We start from the raw sequence: 15,066 nt of genomic DNA on the forward strand, positions 1-15,066 counted from the left end.
CATATTTGGCTGGTCAGGGATGGAAAGGGTGGGGGGTGGGGGGGTGGGGGACACCAAACAGCAAGGTCATTGGTCCCATCGGATTAGGGAAGGATGGGTAAGGATGTCAGCTGTGCCTTTTGAAAGGAACCATCCCAGCATTTGCCTGAAGCGATTTAGGGAAAACCTAAATCAGGATGGCCGGATGTGGGATTGAATCTGCATCCTCCCATATGCGAGTCCAGTTGCTAACCACTGTGCCACCTCACTCGGTTTTCCATATTCAATTAGATATTAAAATTGAAACCTTCTGGTTATCCTTTATAGAACAATAACATACCTGTAAGTAATGATATATTATAAGTTCGATCCCACAAAAATTACAATACAAAGTGAATTATTCACTACCGAGTTACGTGATTTAAATGTTGTTAAATGTTCAAATGTAGTTTACGTACAAAACATGGGACATCATTCTTTGAATGCTTTTTCTCTGTGATAAAAAATAACTATACGAAAGTAAATTAAAGCAAATGAGAGCTCTGCATTGGGCTGAATGCCATTTAATAATTGGAACCATTTCTTGTGTTTTTACGGGTTTTAACAGTTAATTTGAACTATCGTCTTGGTGTGAATCATGGCTGAGCAGACAAAATGGAGTAGCATAGTTGATTTATTTGTTGCTTTGTATGATGACCAACAAGATAAAATAAAATAACTGCTCTCTTCTCATACTCCCTTTTAAAACTGACATCATTCTTGTTATGTACACTCATAAGTGGAAACTGTGAGTTAAAGGTTGTTTGCAACTTTTTTCTCAATAGTTTCCAGATTTGTTGACCAAATCATAATTTTCATTTTGGATAATATTTGTCACTTGTATTTAGGAAATTGTAGTTAAGGTGCCACACCTAGGTGAACGAAAGACGTGCAGTGTTTAATGTCTTATTAAAAACAACATAGTGTGCAACAGTTTTGTACAATAAAACACAGCAGTGTGGAAATAAAAATTTTATTCAAGGTAAGACTCAGTGTATAATTATAGTATAACTATATTGGCAGTGAACAGTAAATAGAACTTAAATAATCAAATGTTAAACAGTATTTACAGTTATGTTATAAAAAACATACATTCACTCACATTGTGCACCTACTGTACATAGACGGTATCACTTTACATTTGCATCAAGAATAAGAAATATTCACACTACTTTGCAAATTTCTGGAATTCATGAATTATTTCTGATAACCACTACTACACTACCCATATTCAGACAGAACAATATAGATACAATTTTCTCTCACTTAATAACACTTCTTTCAATCACATTTCACATATTTAGACCACAACATGGTTATCATCACTTCCACTTACATGTCTAGCAGATTGTCCACCTCATGACTGCGTCATTCAATTACACACATGCACAAAAGTATAGTGGTAGTTAATTTCAAGCAGAAATATCATCTTTCTGTCATGAAATCATTGTGTGAATTGTTTTGGCAGTATCTTATGGGTTAAAATCCGTCGAACACTAAATGTATAAGTGTTAGGCACAATGCAAAATTCAATTATAATAAAGCCTGACATTATTTAAAATATTACACTCTTTATCTTACACTAGCATCAATAAATTAATTAATACAATATGGCCTTAGTCAAAAGAACAATTCATTTGTATCTTACAAGTGAAATTTATATTTCACAGAAATATTTTAATTCTTTCAGTAACCAACATTATATTCATTTATTTTTCTATTTGACTTCTCAGAACTTTGGTTTCCATGTAAAAAGCTTCTGCTGCACCTTTCATAAGGAATGCAAAGATTATAGTTTTGTTTAATGCAACAAAGAAGATTCATGGTACATCAACCAACATCTTCCCTGTCACGTGTTGCCATTATTATGTTACTGAATGCCTTTGGACTATTTATATTCATAAACTTTCATGATTTTTAATATCATGACAGTTTATAATCAAAATTAAACCTAATAATTTTTATAAAGCAGTCCACTTAAAGCAAAGTCAATACTGTAGTGAGTACAGTATCTCTAAGTCACACATGAAACACCACACAATTACTTGACTGATTGCTAATTGCTTTATTATTAGAAAGTGCAGTTTGTTGTTTTGGATTTGTTGAACTCTTTACTTAAATATCTGTGTTTTATTTATGCCTAATACAAAGGATAAAACACTTTTTATACTAGAAGCCATACAGTAATTCCTTTAAGCAGGAACAACTGTTAATTTTTTGGAATAATAACAAATTGATGCGATGAACAGTGAAAGGATAAGTGTTTAGCAGTCCATCCAACATTAACAAACCTCTTCTTCCTTAGTACCATGTACATGAACAACAGTTTTCAAGGGCACCATGTCTCTCAAGAAATGTTCAGCAGTATTCTGAATTTCAGCACAGCCATTACTCCAGCATGGTGAAACAATCAAGTTAAAGTGCAAAAACTGGTGTCACATGTTTCAGGATTTTATGTACTGAAAAAAGGACAGAAATCCAACAAGAAAGACAATTATATGCAGCCATTGTTTTTTGAATGCCAGATTAAGAATTTACATGCCTCACCACTGAAAAAGAGCCCCACAAACATGTGAAAACAACCTTTGACTGACTGAGTTGCTGAGTTTCTTTCTAGTGGTTGCATTCCTTAGCCTCAGTATACAACATTGCTGAGGCGATTGTCATGGTTGCTCATCATATTGTCCATGACAGGGGTTTGTGTGTCTGCCCATGCTGCTACAACAAAGTTTTCAATTTCACACTCATTTGTTCCTCTGCGAATCCGGAAATATCCATTTTCACCCCATTGGTCACCCCAGGAATTAGCCACAATCTGGAAATGATAAACATTTTCCAAGTTAAAATATTTCACAGTTAATCTTTGTGGAATGTATATAGTATGACAGATGAATTTACATGTATCTGTAGTTCAGTCACTGAAAAGTTTTCAAATACATTTGTAACTTAACTCTTTATATGAAAAGCCAAATTAATATCAGCTTTTCCGTTCAACACATTAGGATGATAGCTGCAATGTTTGTCATTTCTGTACTTGTTCTTACATTTTAAACTAAACAAGGCTTGTTCAGAAAGTAAGCATACTATGACCATAATAGAGTGTGTTTTTTTGTTTTTTGAGGTTTGGCAACACTGAGTGGTAGAAGGGGGATCCCCTGACCAAAGTGAAAATCATGGGCTCATGGTATGTAGACTCATGTTTTAGTGTCCAGTTGTGTGAAAGATGCCAGTAAGAAATTCCGTGAAGTACAAGCCACATAATATGGTTATTTTCCTACTTGCAGAAGGAATAACACTTACCTAAATTTTTTTGTGAATCAAAATGTTTTATGGCAAAGGAGTTATGAACAGAACAAGTGTGTTTTAAGTGGTGAAAAGAGTTTAATGGAGGCAGAAAAAATGTTAATGAGGAACAGATGAGAGGAAGACCTTTTATTTTCAGTGATAAGTTTGTGCAAAAAATCAAGGAAACTGTTCATGAAGACCACCGATTGACAGTGGATAAAATTTCTGTGATGTTTCCATAAGTCTCCACAGTACTCCTATGTGGGACACCCAGAAATTATGGGATACCAGAATCTCTGTGTAGGATGGGTCCCCAAAACAGCTGACAGATGAGCACAGGGAAATGAGCTCAGTAGTGTCCATTCAATTTTTTGAGCAACTTGAATTGGAAGGTGAGGATTTTCTGAGCTCTATTGTGACTGGAGATGAAATGTGGATGGCTTATTAAACACCTGAGACAAAAAGACAGTCATCACATTCCCCATCTGCCAAAAAAATCAAAACCAAAATTTTGGGTAAAACATCATCAAGTGGGGGAAGGAGCTGGTGGGAGAGTTATTTGAGGAGAGCACGAAATGTTTGTGCCATGGGTCACCATGTGCACTGAACAGCATAGTGATTATGTTGAACAAGCATGTCAATGATATCCTGTAGTTTTTTTTCAAATACATTTATTCTAGCGAATATAAGAATCTAGAACACTTACTTTCTGAACATGCCTTGTAGATGCAATTATACTAATTCAGGAAAATAAACAAAAAATACAAAAAGGCTGTTCCCATTTTCAATTTCAGTATTTAGATTCAGATACAATATGAAACTTAGCATTTTCACTCCATTGTCATACTAATTTATTTAAAACTCCGAAAAATTTTATTTTAAGATTTTTTTATCAGATTGGACTCTTCCACAGCACAGCCTTAGTCAGATATCCCCAATTTCATAAATTAATTGTACCCTGGTAGCTGCTTTAAAAAAAAAAAAAAAACCTGGATACACATACACCTAATACATTCTTTAGAGGGTAGCAATAATTAATCAATGAAGAGAAAAGTGATAATGATGAACAGTGTATTATATCTTGAAAAAAAAGAAGTTCTTGAGCTTGCAGCCAGGTGGCAGTGTTAAAATACCATGATATTTCGGAGAGTACCATATTTGTCATCTCAAGTACTTCAAGTGCAATAGAGAGTATTATGAACAGATGAAAGGAGTGTTCATGGAATCCCCACTGCCTCCTGGGATTGTAAATCTCTACGTGGAACACGTTTTGGAGGTTGCCCTTCAAATCACTTGCTATAAACTCAAGCACTTCTTCCACTATGTTGACAATATTTTTGTAGTGTATGCGCATGGCAGGCAGCAACTGGACTGAGTTGCTCAAACACCTTAACAACATTCATCAAAACATAATTTTCACTACAGAAAAAGAGGAGAGTGGTTATCTCCTTTTCTGGGACATACTGATAAAGAAGAAGGCAGATGGCACACTGGGCCAAGCAGCATATGGGTAGAATACTCAGAGACTTGTGCCTGTGAGCAATGAGCTGCCACCATTCAGCACAGTGGCAGTAGTGCTAACCACTCTGGTACATAGAACATACATCATCTATGATGAAGAATATCTCCCAGGTGAAATAAGAAATACAACACCGGAAGGAGGTATTCCACACATATGGATAAATTGATACACAGATTAGCAGGGCATTGAAGAAGAGAAAAGATGCAGCCAACCAGGAAGTGGAGGAAGAAGACAAGAGATTCACTTTCCTTCTGTATGTGGAACTGCTTTCAGCCAAAATTTTGAAGCTACTTGAAAAATCCAACATAAAAACCATCTTCTGACCATGTCCAGGAACAAAAGAGTACCTTGACACTGTGAAAGACCCATTAAAACTCAACCTGGGATATACAGCATTGCCTGTAAATGTTGCCAACAACACATGGGGCAAACATGTTGTGGTGTTTTGAAATGCTGTGAGAAGCATATCAGAGATGTAAGACTGGGACACACAGAGAAATTAGCATACTATCAAAGAAGACCCACACTTTTGGCTTTCAGACCACCTAGATGCTGTGCCAAGGAACTGGCTATTGGGACAGAATTACAAAGTAATGCATAGGGAGTATTAATGAGAACTTGGTCAGTAGGGACAAGGGATTCCAACTGAGTGCAGCACAGAATCCAGTGTTAGGGGCAATATGAAGAGTGTGTGCTCAGCACCATCCACTACAAAACACACATCTGGAATGCCTAGGCAGACATGCGAGCACCGCCTCCATGCCCACCAGCTATCCCCACTACCACAGCCTCACCACCTCCCCACCTGTTGGCCAGACAGACCCAGCCACACACAGCCCAGTAGAGGAGGGCACTAGAATAAGTAATACAGCATCCACAATATCTTGACACTTTGTGGGGAGATGTTGAGTGTGACACTCTTCAAAACTTCACTGTATTTTAATACCACTAGCCAGTGGAAACCCAAGAACTTTTGGTCACAAGTACACACCCAGAAAATCTGTATTCACAGTATGGTAATTCCTTTACAATATACAAGCTTAAGTTTATTCTAAACTGGAATGATCACTGACATGCATAAAACAGAGCAAATTAGTGATATAATGATGGTGTACAGTGATAACCTGTGCAAAAATAAGAGAACACTGAAATAACAATTGATGTAGTTTTTATTTTTCAAATGGAGAACAAAATACAAAAGGATTAAATAATATACTTTAATCTGAAAATGAAAAATATATGTGCGAAATTATGCTGTCCTGTGTCTAAGGAAAATTCAACTGAAAAAACTAATAAATTATCAGACAAAAATTGCTGGCTATTGCTCTTCTTTGGGAAGTAAAATCTGTAGTACTGCCAAGAGACACATATAAAAGGAAAAGTAACAGACTTTGTAGCTTTCAGATATAATACTTCCTTCTTCGGGAGGGGAGGGGGAGGGGGAAGGTGGGTTGAGGAGGCTTAGAAAGGAAGGGCAGGTTACTTGGATCCCGAGATGAGAGAGCACCACATATATTGAGGATGAGGTTAACAGAGATCAGTACTTAATTCTGTTAAAAGAATCTATCAATATGAAAAGGAAGAGCTATCTCTACTGTAGGAACAAGTCTTTATGTGGCCAAACATACAGAACCCACACCTAATGAGCTTGTAAAGGCAACAGTGATGAAATCTAAATGGAATTTTTATATTTTATGAAGTTGCCAAGACCGTTAATAGTTATAGTTCATTACTGATAACAAGATGTAACATGTTTAAAATTTTATTTTTTTGTTTATTCTTTGGTAGCAAAGATGTGATGATTCTGGGATAGCTGCTAAGAAAAGTCAATAAAGAAGTCTTAAGCAGGCCAAGTGGCATGTGTTCTTGGTGATTTAAAATTAGACTAAATATCGTCAAGCAACATATTTTGGGAACTGCCGCAAATATTATGTTACAGCAGTTATATTTGGTGTCCATCAGGGAAAACATTGTGGTGTGACACATCCACTGTAAAAATTCCTCAACCTTTTCGTTATCAAATATTTCTTCATTTTCATGGTTTAGCTCATCCTGGCATAAAGACGACAGTGAAACTGTTGAGTAGCAGAGCCATTTGGTCAAACATCAAAAGTGATGTGTGACAGTGGACTAAATCCTGTGTCAGTTGTCAGAAAACCAAGGTCACCAAAATATAACTGCTGTAACATAATATTTGCGGCAGTTCCCAAAAGATGTTGCTTGATGATATTTAGTCTAATTTTAAATCACCAAGAACACACGCCACTTGGCCTTCTTAAGACTTCTTTATTGACTTTTCTTAGCAGCTATCCCAGAATCATCACATCTTTGCTACCAAAGAATAAACAAAAAAAAATTTTTTTTTAAAGACATTACATCATGTTATCAGTAATGAACTGTAACTATTAACGGTCTTGGCAACTTCATAAAATATAAAAATTCCATTTAGATTTCATCACTGTTGTCTTTAAAAGCTCTATGTGACACAAAGCTATGCCTTCAAGGGATATTAAGGAAGTACCGAGTGTTTCCTATCGAAATAAGACAACAGAAAGATTGAGATCAAAAATAACATTTAAAGAGTCCACAGGTTCAGGCATCCAATCACTTCTTTTACAGCAATTATTTGTGTCCAGGTGCACTGATAATGATGTTACTGAGAACTGCAAACACAGCAAATGCTCTCAGTCTATGCAATGGTCTTATAGCCCTAATTAACTAATTGATCACAGTTGGTCAACTCTCTAATATACTACACAAAGAAGTTGTCAGATATCCTTGATGACTATTGTATAAAATTGATTAGGGGATCCTAGGTCTCAATGTGAAAGGCTGTGTTGCTGTCCAGAAGTTGCTCATCATCACAAACAAAGCACTGTTTTCTTAGAGGTGTACACCATTGCTGTTATCAGTAGTCTGTGGGGGTAGTATAAGAAATTTTTATGAACTGATGAATTATGGAACATGATATGGCCCATTGACAGAGGTCTGTGGTCCCGATAGGGGCCTGGCAGATGGTGTTTACTGGTGGTATTGTGATAACAGCGAAATGAGATAAAAGGTGGTGTAATGGTCTGAGACAGTATTTCCTGGTATGAGTTGAGACTTTTTGTTTTGGCCATTGGCAGAAATTTCAATACAGCAGTTTGGAAGTAGTGCTTTTTCATACCAGCTTTATAATTCTCCTGTTTGCAAAACAAAGACTGTATCATAGTGGTTTAAGGATAAACATGTTGGTTTACTTCAGTGGTCTGCTCAAAGCCATGACTTGAACCTGAGTTGAAAAATCTCATTAGGATGACCCACAATGTTGGCCACAATATATAGAGGGAAGGAAAGAGAAATAGATGGATATGATGGTCACCTCTTAAGGTTTTACAAATGATCTGTATAAATTGCTGCTGAGGTGTGATATCACTACTGTATTAAAATTTATCAATTATTTTTGTTAGAAAAATGACAGTTCCAAGACTGGCCTAGTAGTTTTTTTACTGTGAGCATTTAAAGCAACAATATTTTTAAAAAATGGAACCTTCATTTAAAGGTTTTTCTTATGTTTTTGGTAAAGATGTAACTCAACAACAATGTGTTGAATCACTCCAATCAGTTTTTGGTAATGAATCATCTTCAGAAAAGAATGTTTACAATTGGTTTGTGGAATTTTGTCATGGTTGTGCTTCCACCAGCAATGAATTTTATGAAATTCATTCAAAATCAGTTGTTTTGAAATAAACATTGATGCTGATGAAACATGATTGAAGATTGTATGTGTCTCAATGTGAGACAGACATTCTTAGCAAACTGGAGATTTTACATGAACATTTAGCTGTTGAAGATATATTTTTTGCAGTGGATTTCACATAGTTTGACTGAAACTCAGAAGCAAATTCACCTCACTTTATAAGGAAATACTTGAACAAATTGACCAAAGAAATTGAAAATAACAAGAGACAAAACATGGATATGTTGATAAAAGCTTTAAACTAAACAGTAATCAACCATTTGAATGTCCAAGACAAACCAAAATAAGAAAAAAGAAAAAAAGGTATGTTCAACTAACAGTTCCAAGTAAAGCATGGCTTGTTTAATTGGTTGCACTGGGAAGGTCATAATTATTGCTTTTAGCGAATCAAAGAACAGTTAACGTTGAACGGCAGACAACAAATTTTCAGTAGTAAGATGAGGAAAAGAACTGAAAACATCACATCATTCTTCATCATGACAATGCCACCTACCAAAGCACATGAAACAATTGCTTATTTGATGCTGGAGAAAAATGTCTAATTAATGTTCCATTGCCCAGAAAAAGACTTCTTTTTATTCTCCTATGTCAAACAAAATATGGTTGAGCAGCAAGTTTAGTCATTTCAAGAAGCAACTGAATCTTTACAGATGCATATTTTTGAGGCACAAACATCAAGACATCATGATGGGAAAAAATATTTCTAGGGAGAAAATAAAGAGCTGAAGTTTTGGAGCATACTTACCCAGTACTTGGTTCCTTGAGCTTCTCCCCAGCCAACAATACGCACAGAGTGATAACCAGTTCTCTGAGTTGTGTCAAGCATTGAGTGTCGGTAGATTCCACCACGGTACATGAAGAAGTCATGGTACACTTTCATAGTGGCTATTGAAAGAAAGAAAAATTATTGTTCTTATGCTCATTGTTCATATGGTGGTATGAGTCATCAAAAATGTAACACATCTGTTTTGTTACAGGTGCTTTTATAGTGTAGAACGTTAGTTAAAGAAATAATACCACCTTCATTTATTATTGTTTAAGATTGTTTCTTGCTGGTCACTGTTATTTCTATAGTTCATGGGAATCAATACAATATTATCGTGAATTCAGGAAGCTACAAAAATTAGGAAGCAAGAAATATTCTTTTTATTGAGTGACAGACTTTGATTATTGAATTTGTTTTCTACATTTTATATCAAATAGATATTCAATTAATTATTTCACTTGGCAGAAATGTTAGTTTTTTAACATACTACAGTTATTTATTTTGTTGTCTGCAGTTCTGTCAGGAAAATTAGTGCTGTCTACATTTAATGATGTAGTTTTACTGTTAAGTAATACCAAATAAGATGGTTCACACCCACCACCACCACCACCACCACCACCACCACCCACCCACCCACCCATCAATTTTCTTCCCTATCTTTCCCCAAACCTATCTGTCACTTTCATGTTTAATGATCTCAAGACCCTGTCTTCTTCATTAGTTTGTAATAAGATATGAGCATCACATAATTGCTTGAAGGAATGAATAAAGGTGTAACAAAGTGTTTGACGGGAAGTTATAACTGTACTATTTTTACTTACAAGTTGTGGTTTTCAGAACATAAAAAAGGAACCTTAAGAACCTGAACTGCTTTTTATTTGCACGAGTCATTGCAATGCCATTTTCTGTTCTTGTAAAAGAGTGGTGACATTCGAAAGCTCTGTCTTCAGTTTATTTTAGTTGTCTTCTATTTGCCCATCTGGATATTACTGAGCTAACTGTTATTTGTTGGTCAAGATAGCTAACTTAAGCACATCAGGCAAAAAAGTAATCACTGGCAGGAGACATCATCCTAATACCACCTTTAGCCTTGATAGTGGTCTCTATTTGATGATGAATAGAGCACACAAGTTTCTTTAGGTATGCCTTGTCCAGCTGAAGTATAACTAAGGGCTTAGGACATAACTTTTTTTGGATTTGGTATAGCCCTTTCATTGTTTCGAATTTATGTTACCTATAAATTTTTAATGGTGCTGAAAAACAATGGCAAGGGTGGGTCCATATAATCATAGGTTTGTTGTAAGTAAGCAGTGCAGAACAGTCTTGAACTCCCTGTATTTTAGGTAAGTGGTATTTCCTAAACCGGTTCTGATTTTTAGGTAAAAACACCTTTATGAGGAATCCCACATCTCAAAATCCACTTCATGGATAGCCTAAAATAACAGCAGTGAGAGCTCACCCTGTACAGGTCCAGACTCCATAATCTCGTGCATGATGTCCTCCTCAGAGCCAAGCCGGTAGGCTGGTCCGGTGCGGTACAGCTCAGTCCTGGGTGGCCCGTACAGAGTCCTTGGTGGTGTGCAGCGAGCAGTCAGCAAGTTTGCACGGCGACCCAGACGGCACTTACCAGGGGTGCCACTCTGTGCCGTGTATGGGTAACATGGCTCGTCCACCACACTGTAAAATACAGTCCATGCTTTTCATTTATTCTCTAATTATTCTTCTGACTCCACATGTTCAGGGTTTCTATTAGCAGCTGTGCAGAATAATTCCTCTTCAGCAGTTTTCTTCAACAAAAGAACTCTACAAAAATATTGATATGTGAATTCTAAAAACGGAAAACCTGGAATGAAATAATATGAATTAGAATAGTTTCTCACCACACAGAATAGGCACTGAGCAGCAAATATGCACATCTAAAAGTAGACTGTTGGAAAATATCAGTGCCACAGAGCCTGAAAATGACAGAGACCATGTGTGTTTGAGTTGTGTGTGAATATGTGTTTGCTTATCTCTCATCTGATGAGGGACTTTGTCCAAAAGCTGGTATTTTCCAACAGTCTACTTTTAAATGTGCCTTCCTGCTGATCAACACATCCTCTGTGTAGTGAGTAGCAACATGGAACTTAAAAAAAAATATTTCTGAACACATGGAGAACTGGAGAAGGTGAAATGGAAGTATTTGGAATGTAACAGTAGAGAAGGGTGTAACCCTGAAAACATGACCTCACTCTAGGTAGGCAAGGTCCTCTCTGTCACAAACAAAAATGAATGGGGAGCTATGGTGGAGAAGCACCTCATTAAAAAAAACTTACGTCCATACATGTACATTTTCTATAGTTTTTATTCTAGTACTTATTCTGCTAGATTTACTAAACATCTTCTAAAGACATTCTGTTGATTTTATACACCAGTAACCCATAGAAAGATCATTATTTCTTTTGTCATATATTGTGCCAAGGCAATATGAGTTTTAGCCTTCAACTTGTATAGATTACAATGTTTCAGCTGCTTTCTCTTTGAATGCTTCAATTTCAACTGGCATTTCATTAGCACTCAGTAATGATCAGCATCAGTTTCGGCAGCTTAATAACTCTTGCACTGCTTAACTTGATTCCTGAATTTTTATTTATCCAAAAAATTACCAATATGATCTTCTCTTTGATCCTCTGAAGTCTTCCATGAGTTTTTACTTCTCAAGTAAGCCCTAGTTTTTGAAACAATGTTTTGAAATGGATAGTTGTTACTTACCTTATAGCAGAGATGCTGAGTCAGAGATAGGCACAACAAAAAGACTGTCAGAAAGTGAGCTTTCAGCCAACAAGCCCTTCATCAAAAACAGGTAACATACACACACACACTCACGCAAATGCAACTCTCACACCCATGACAATAGTCTCTGTCTGTTGAAGCCAGACTGCAAACAGCAGTGCATTATGGGTGAAGCAACTGGGTGGTGGTGGTGGTAATGAGGATGCTGAGGTGGGGAACAATAGCAACATAAGGATGGGGGATGGTAAAGTGCTGCTTGTGGGAGCATACAGGGATGAGGTGGAGAGAGGGTAGAGCAGCAGGTGGAGAGAGGGTAGAGCAGCTAGGTGCCGTCAGGAGGTTAGACTGGAGGGGGGTCAGGAAGTTTCATATCAGTGCACACTCCGCTGCAGAGTGAAAAATCTCATTCAGGAAGGAGGATGTAGTGCTGCAGTGGGAACAGGGAAGGGGCTAGATGGTTTAGGATAATGTTCTCAGCAACGGTGTGGTCCAGCTGTTTCTCGGCCACAATTTGTCGGTGGCCATTGATGCAGACAGACAGCTCATTGATTGTCATGCCCACAAAGAATGCAGCACAGTTGTTGCAGCTTAGCTTGTAGATTACAGGACTGGTTTCACAGGTAGCCCTGCCTTTGATGTGACCAGAGTGGAGTAGGTGGTGGTAGGAGGATGTATGGGAAGGTCTTGCATCTAGGTCTATTACAACCAGAGACCGTGGTCATGTATATGTGAGCTGTATTTGTGTGACTGTGTATGTGTATGTTGTCTATTTTCAATGAAGGCCTTGTTAACCGAAAGCTCACTTTACAACGGTCTTTTCGTTGTGCCTATCTGTGACTTGGCATCTCAGCTATATGATGAGTAACGACTATCCTTTTTGTAATATTGTTATATTCCATCCTAGTTCTTGAAAGGCACATTCATGATGACTAAATTTTTTCCCAGCATGGAGCTCTCTTTCTCTCCTCTCATTTTATATGCAAGACTCTTGATACTTACTGTTTCTTACCTTTACCAACAGCTGTATTCCAGTCTCCCATTATGATTAAATTATAATCCTCATTCACATATTCCAGGAGTTTATAATTATTGTTGTATGTTTCTTTAATTTCATGATGGCTTGTTTTGTTTGCTCATAATAAGTAATTTACTGTGTGGCCAATTTCCCTGAGCTAGTCGAATCAACAAAAAAATAAAAATAAAAAATAAAAAAATATCAAACTGTAAAAATATTGAGGGTGAACAGCAAATTACTTAGAAATTAAATTAACCAGATATGTAGAAAAGCTGAAGGATGGAGAAAATATGTCATGAGTCAGATACATTATTGAAATGGGGTGATGTAGAGGGCTCACCCGTAGTAATAGACAGTTACTTTAGGGGAAGACAGTGATTAGAGATGAGACAGGTATTTGAACAATGGAAGCAGAAAACATGGTGAAGACATGGAATCACAACTGCAAAAGCTTTGCAGTAGGTCAGAATAAAATAGGGGAGATAAAATCTTTACCCTTCAATTAAAAAACTGCACAAACCCAAAAGGAAAAAGGTCTAGATAAATATAAAAAATAAGCAGATTTATTACAAGCATCAGACCAAAGAGCAGAGCAAGAACTACATAAGATCTCAAAGAAAAAGACTCCTGCAATCACGCAGTACGCATGCCGAGACATCTACTGTTGCAGTGGCAGATGCCTGTAAGTAATTTTTTTGCTGCCTTAACTCAAATTATATATTGCAGAAAAGAAATATTATCAAAAACAAATTTTATTTGTTTTGTAAATAAATAATATGCAGTGTTGGAAAAAATTATTTTCTGGGGAAACTAAAAGAATTTAAATTGTACATTGTGGATCCATCCTTGCAGCTATGCAAAGATAGAATATAGCACAAAATCAGAGAGGGCATGAAACTAGTCCATGGAGTAATGAGGGGAAAAAAGAGTCAGCTGTTTCATCCATGTTGTGAGTGTGACATTTCAGTCTACTTAAGTGAAACTGGCAGTCTCCGGATTTCCCAGTTTGTAACTGAATGGCTGCCACCATGATCCAGGCCCCCTGCCCTCGTAATTTTTATAGTTTCCCAAGCTGTCTTCATTAGAGCTATCAAGTGTAAACAAAGAAACAATACAGTGCCTAAAAAATGGACTTGCAACTGAATACTATTGTCATGACTGGAGACAACTGAAATGTAAAGGCAGTGTTTAACACATGGGAAGAATGTGTTATTTTACACTATGTCAAAGAAAGCAATTAAATGATAACAGAAAGGCTGAAGAATATGGTGAATAGGTTATTAAAGATATAACACATATAGTAAGACAACAACCAGAAACAAATTTTCGAGCTAGTTAGTCCACTAATCAATGTACTCAATCATAGGATGGCTGGGTGAAAGTAAAATCCCACAGCTTGACAACACCAAAACCTTGCAATTACAATTCCTACTCCTAGCTGCCATTTCTCTCACCAGTCCAGTCTCTCATGCATATTTCATCCTATGCCACTTTCCTTCTCCCTGAAGGCACTACTTAGTTTCCTGGACTTGTTATAACCACTCAGTTATGCAGTCTTTTGAGAAACAGAAACTAAACCACATAAATGTCAAAGCATAATGTTCAGTTCCAGGAGATCAGACAATAATAGGGCCATTCCCTCCCACCATTTGCTTACACAAAAACACAGTACATCCCTCAAAACATGTGAAACAGTCACTTCTGGCCTACAGATTGAAAACCAGAAGATAGAGATAAATCACCTCTGGGCCCTTAAAAATGCTCTAGAATATTACTCCAACCACTATGAGCTAATCTCATACACCAACCAATACAAACAACAGTAAAAAATCTAACTAAAGAAAACTTGATGGCCAAGTGGAAGACCAGTCAGAGTTTATACATATTTTGTAGCTAAGCTAACTTCACTTTTAACTATGATGAATCATAGATATTGTGAACACAAA

The 15,066-nt window shown here is 36.7% G+C and overlaps 1 protein-coding gene across 2 annotated transcripts in view; it reads right to left on the reverse strand.

Annotated features, from left to right (window-relative positions):
• Positions 1–975: 975 nt before the first annotated feature.
• Positions 976–15,066, reverse strand: part of LOC126194737 (tubulointerstitial nephritis antigen-like) — a 618,836-nt gene continuing 604,745 nt past the window's right edge. For both annotated transcript variants that reach the window (XM_049932997.1, XM_049932998.1), the window contains 3 exons: positions 10,793–11,010; positions 9,313–9,452; positions 976–2,833 (listed from right to left, as the gene is read on the reverse strand). In XM_049932997.1, coding sequence (XP_049788954.1) covers positions 2,654–2,833; positions 9,313–9,452; positions 10,793–11,010 — 538 coding nt within the window. In that variant the 3' untranslated portion in view covers positions 976–2,653. The remainder of the gene's footprint in view (positions 2,834–9,312; positions 9,453–10,792; positions 11,011–15,066) is intronic.

Source organism: Schistocerca nitens, chromosome 7, assembly GCF_023898315.1.
Source record: "Schistocerca nitens isolate TAMUIC-IGC-003100 chromosome 7, iqSchNite1.1, whole genome shotgun sequence".
NCBI classification, from domain to species: domain Eukaryota; kingdom Metazoa; phylum Arthropoda; class Insecta; order Orthoptera; family Acrididae; genus Schistocerca; species Schistocerca nitens.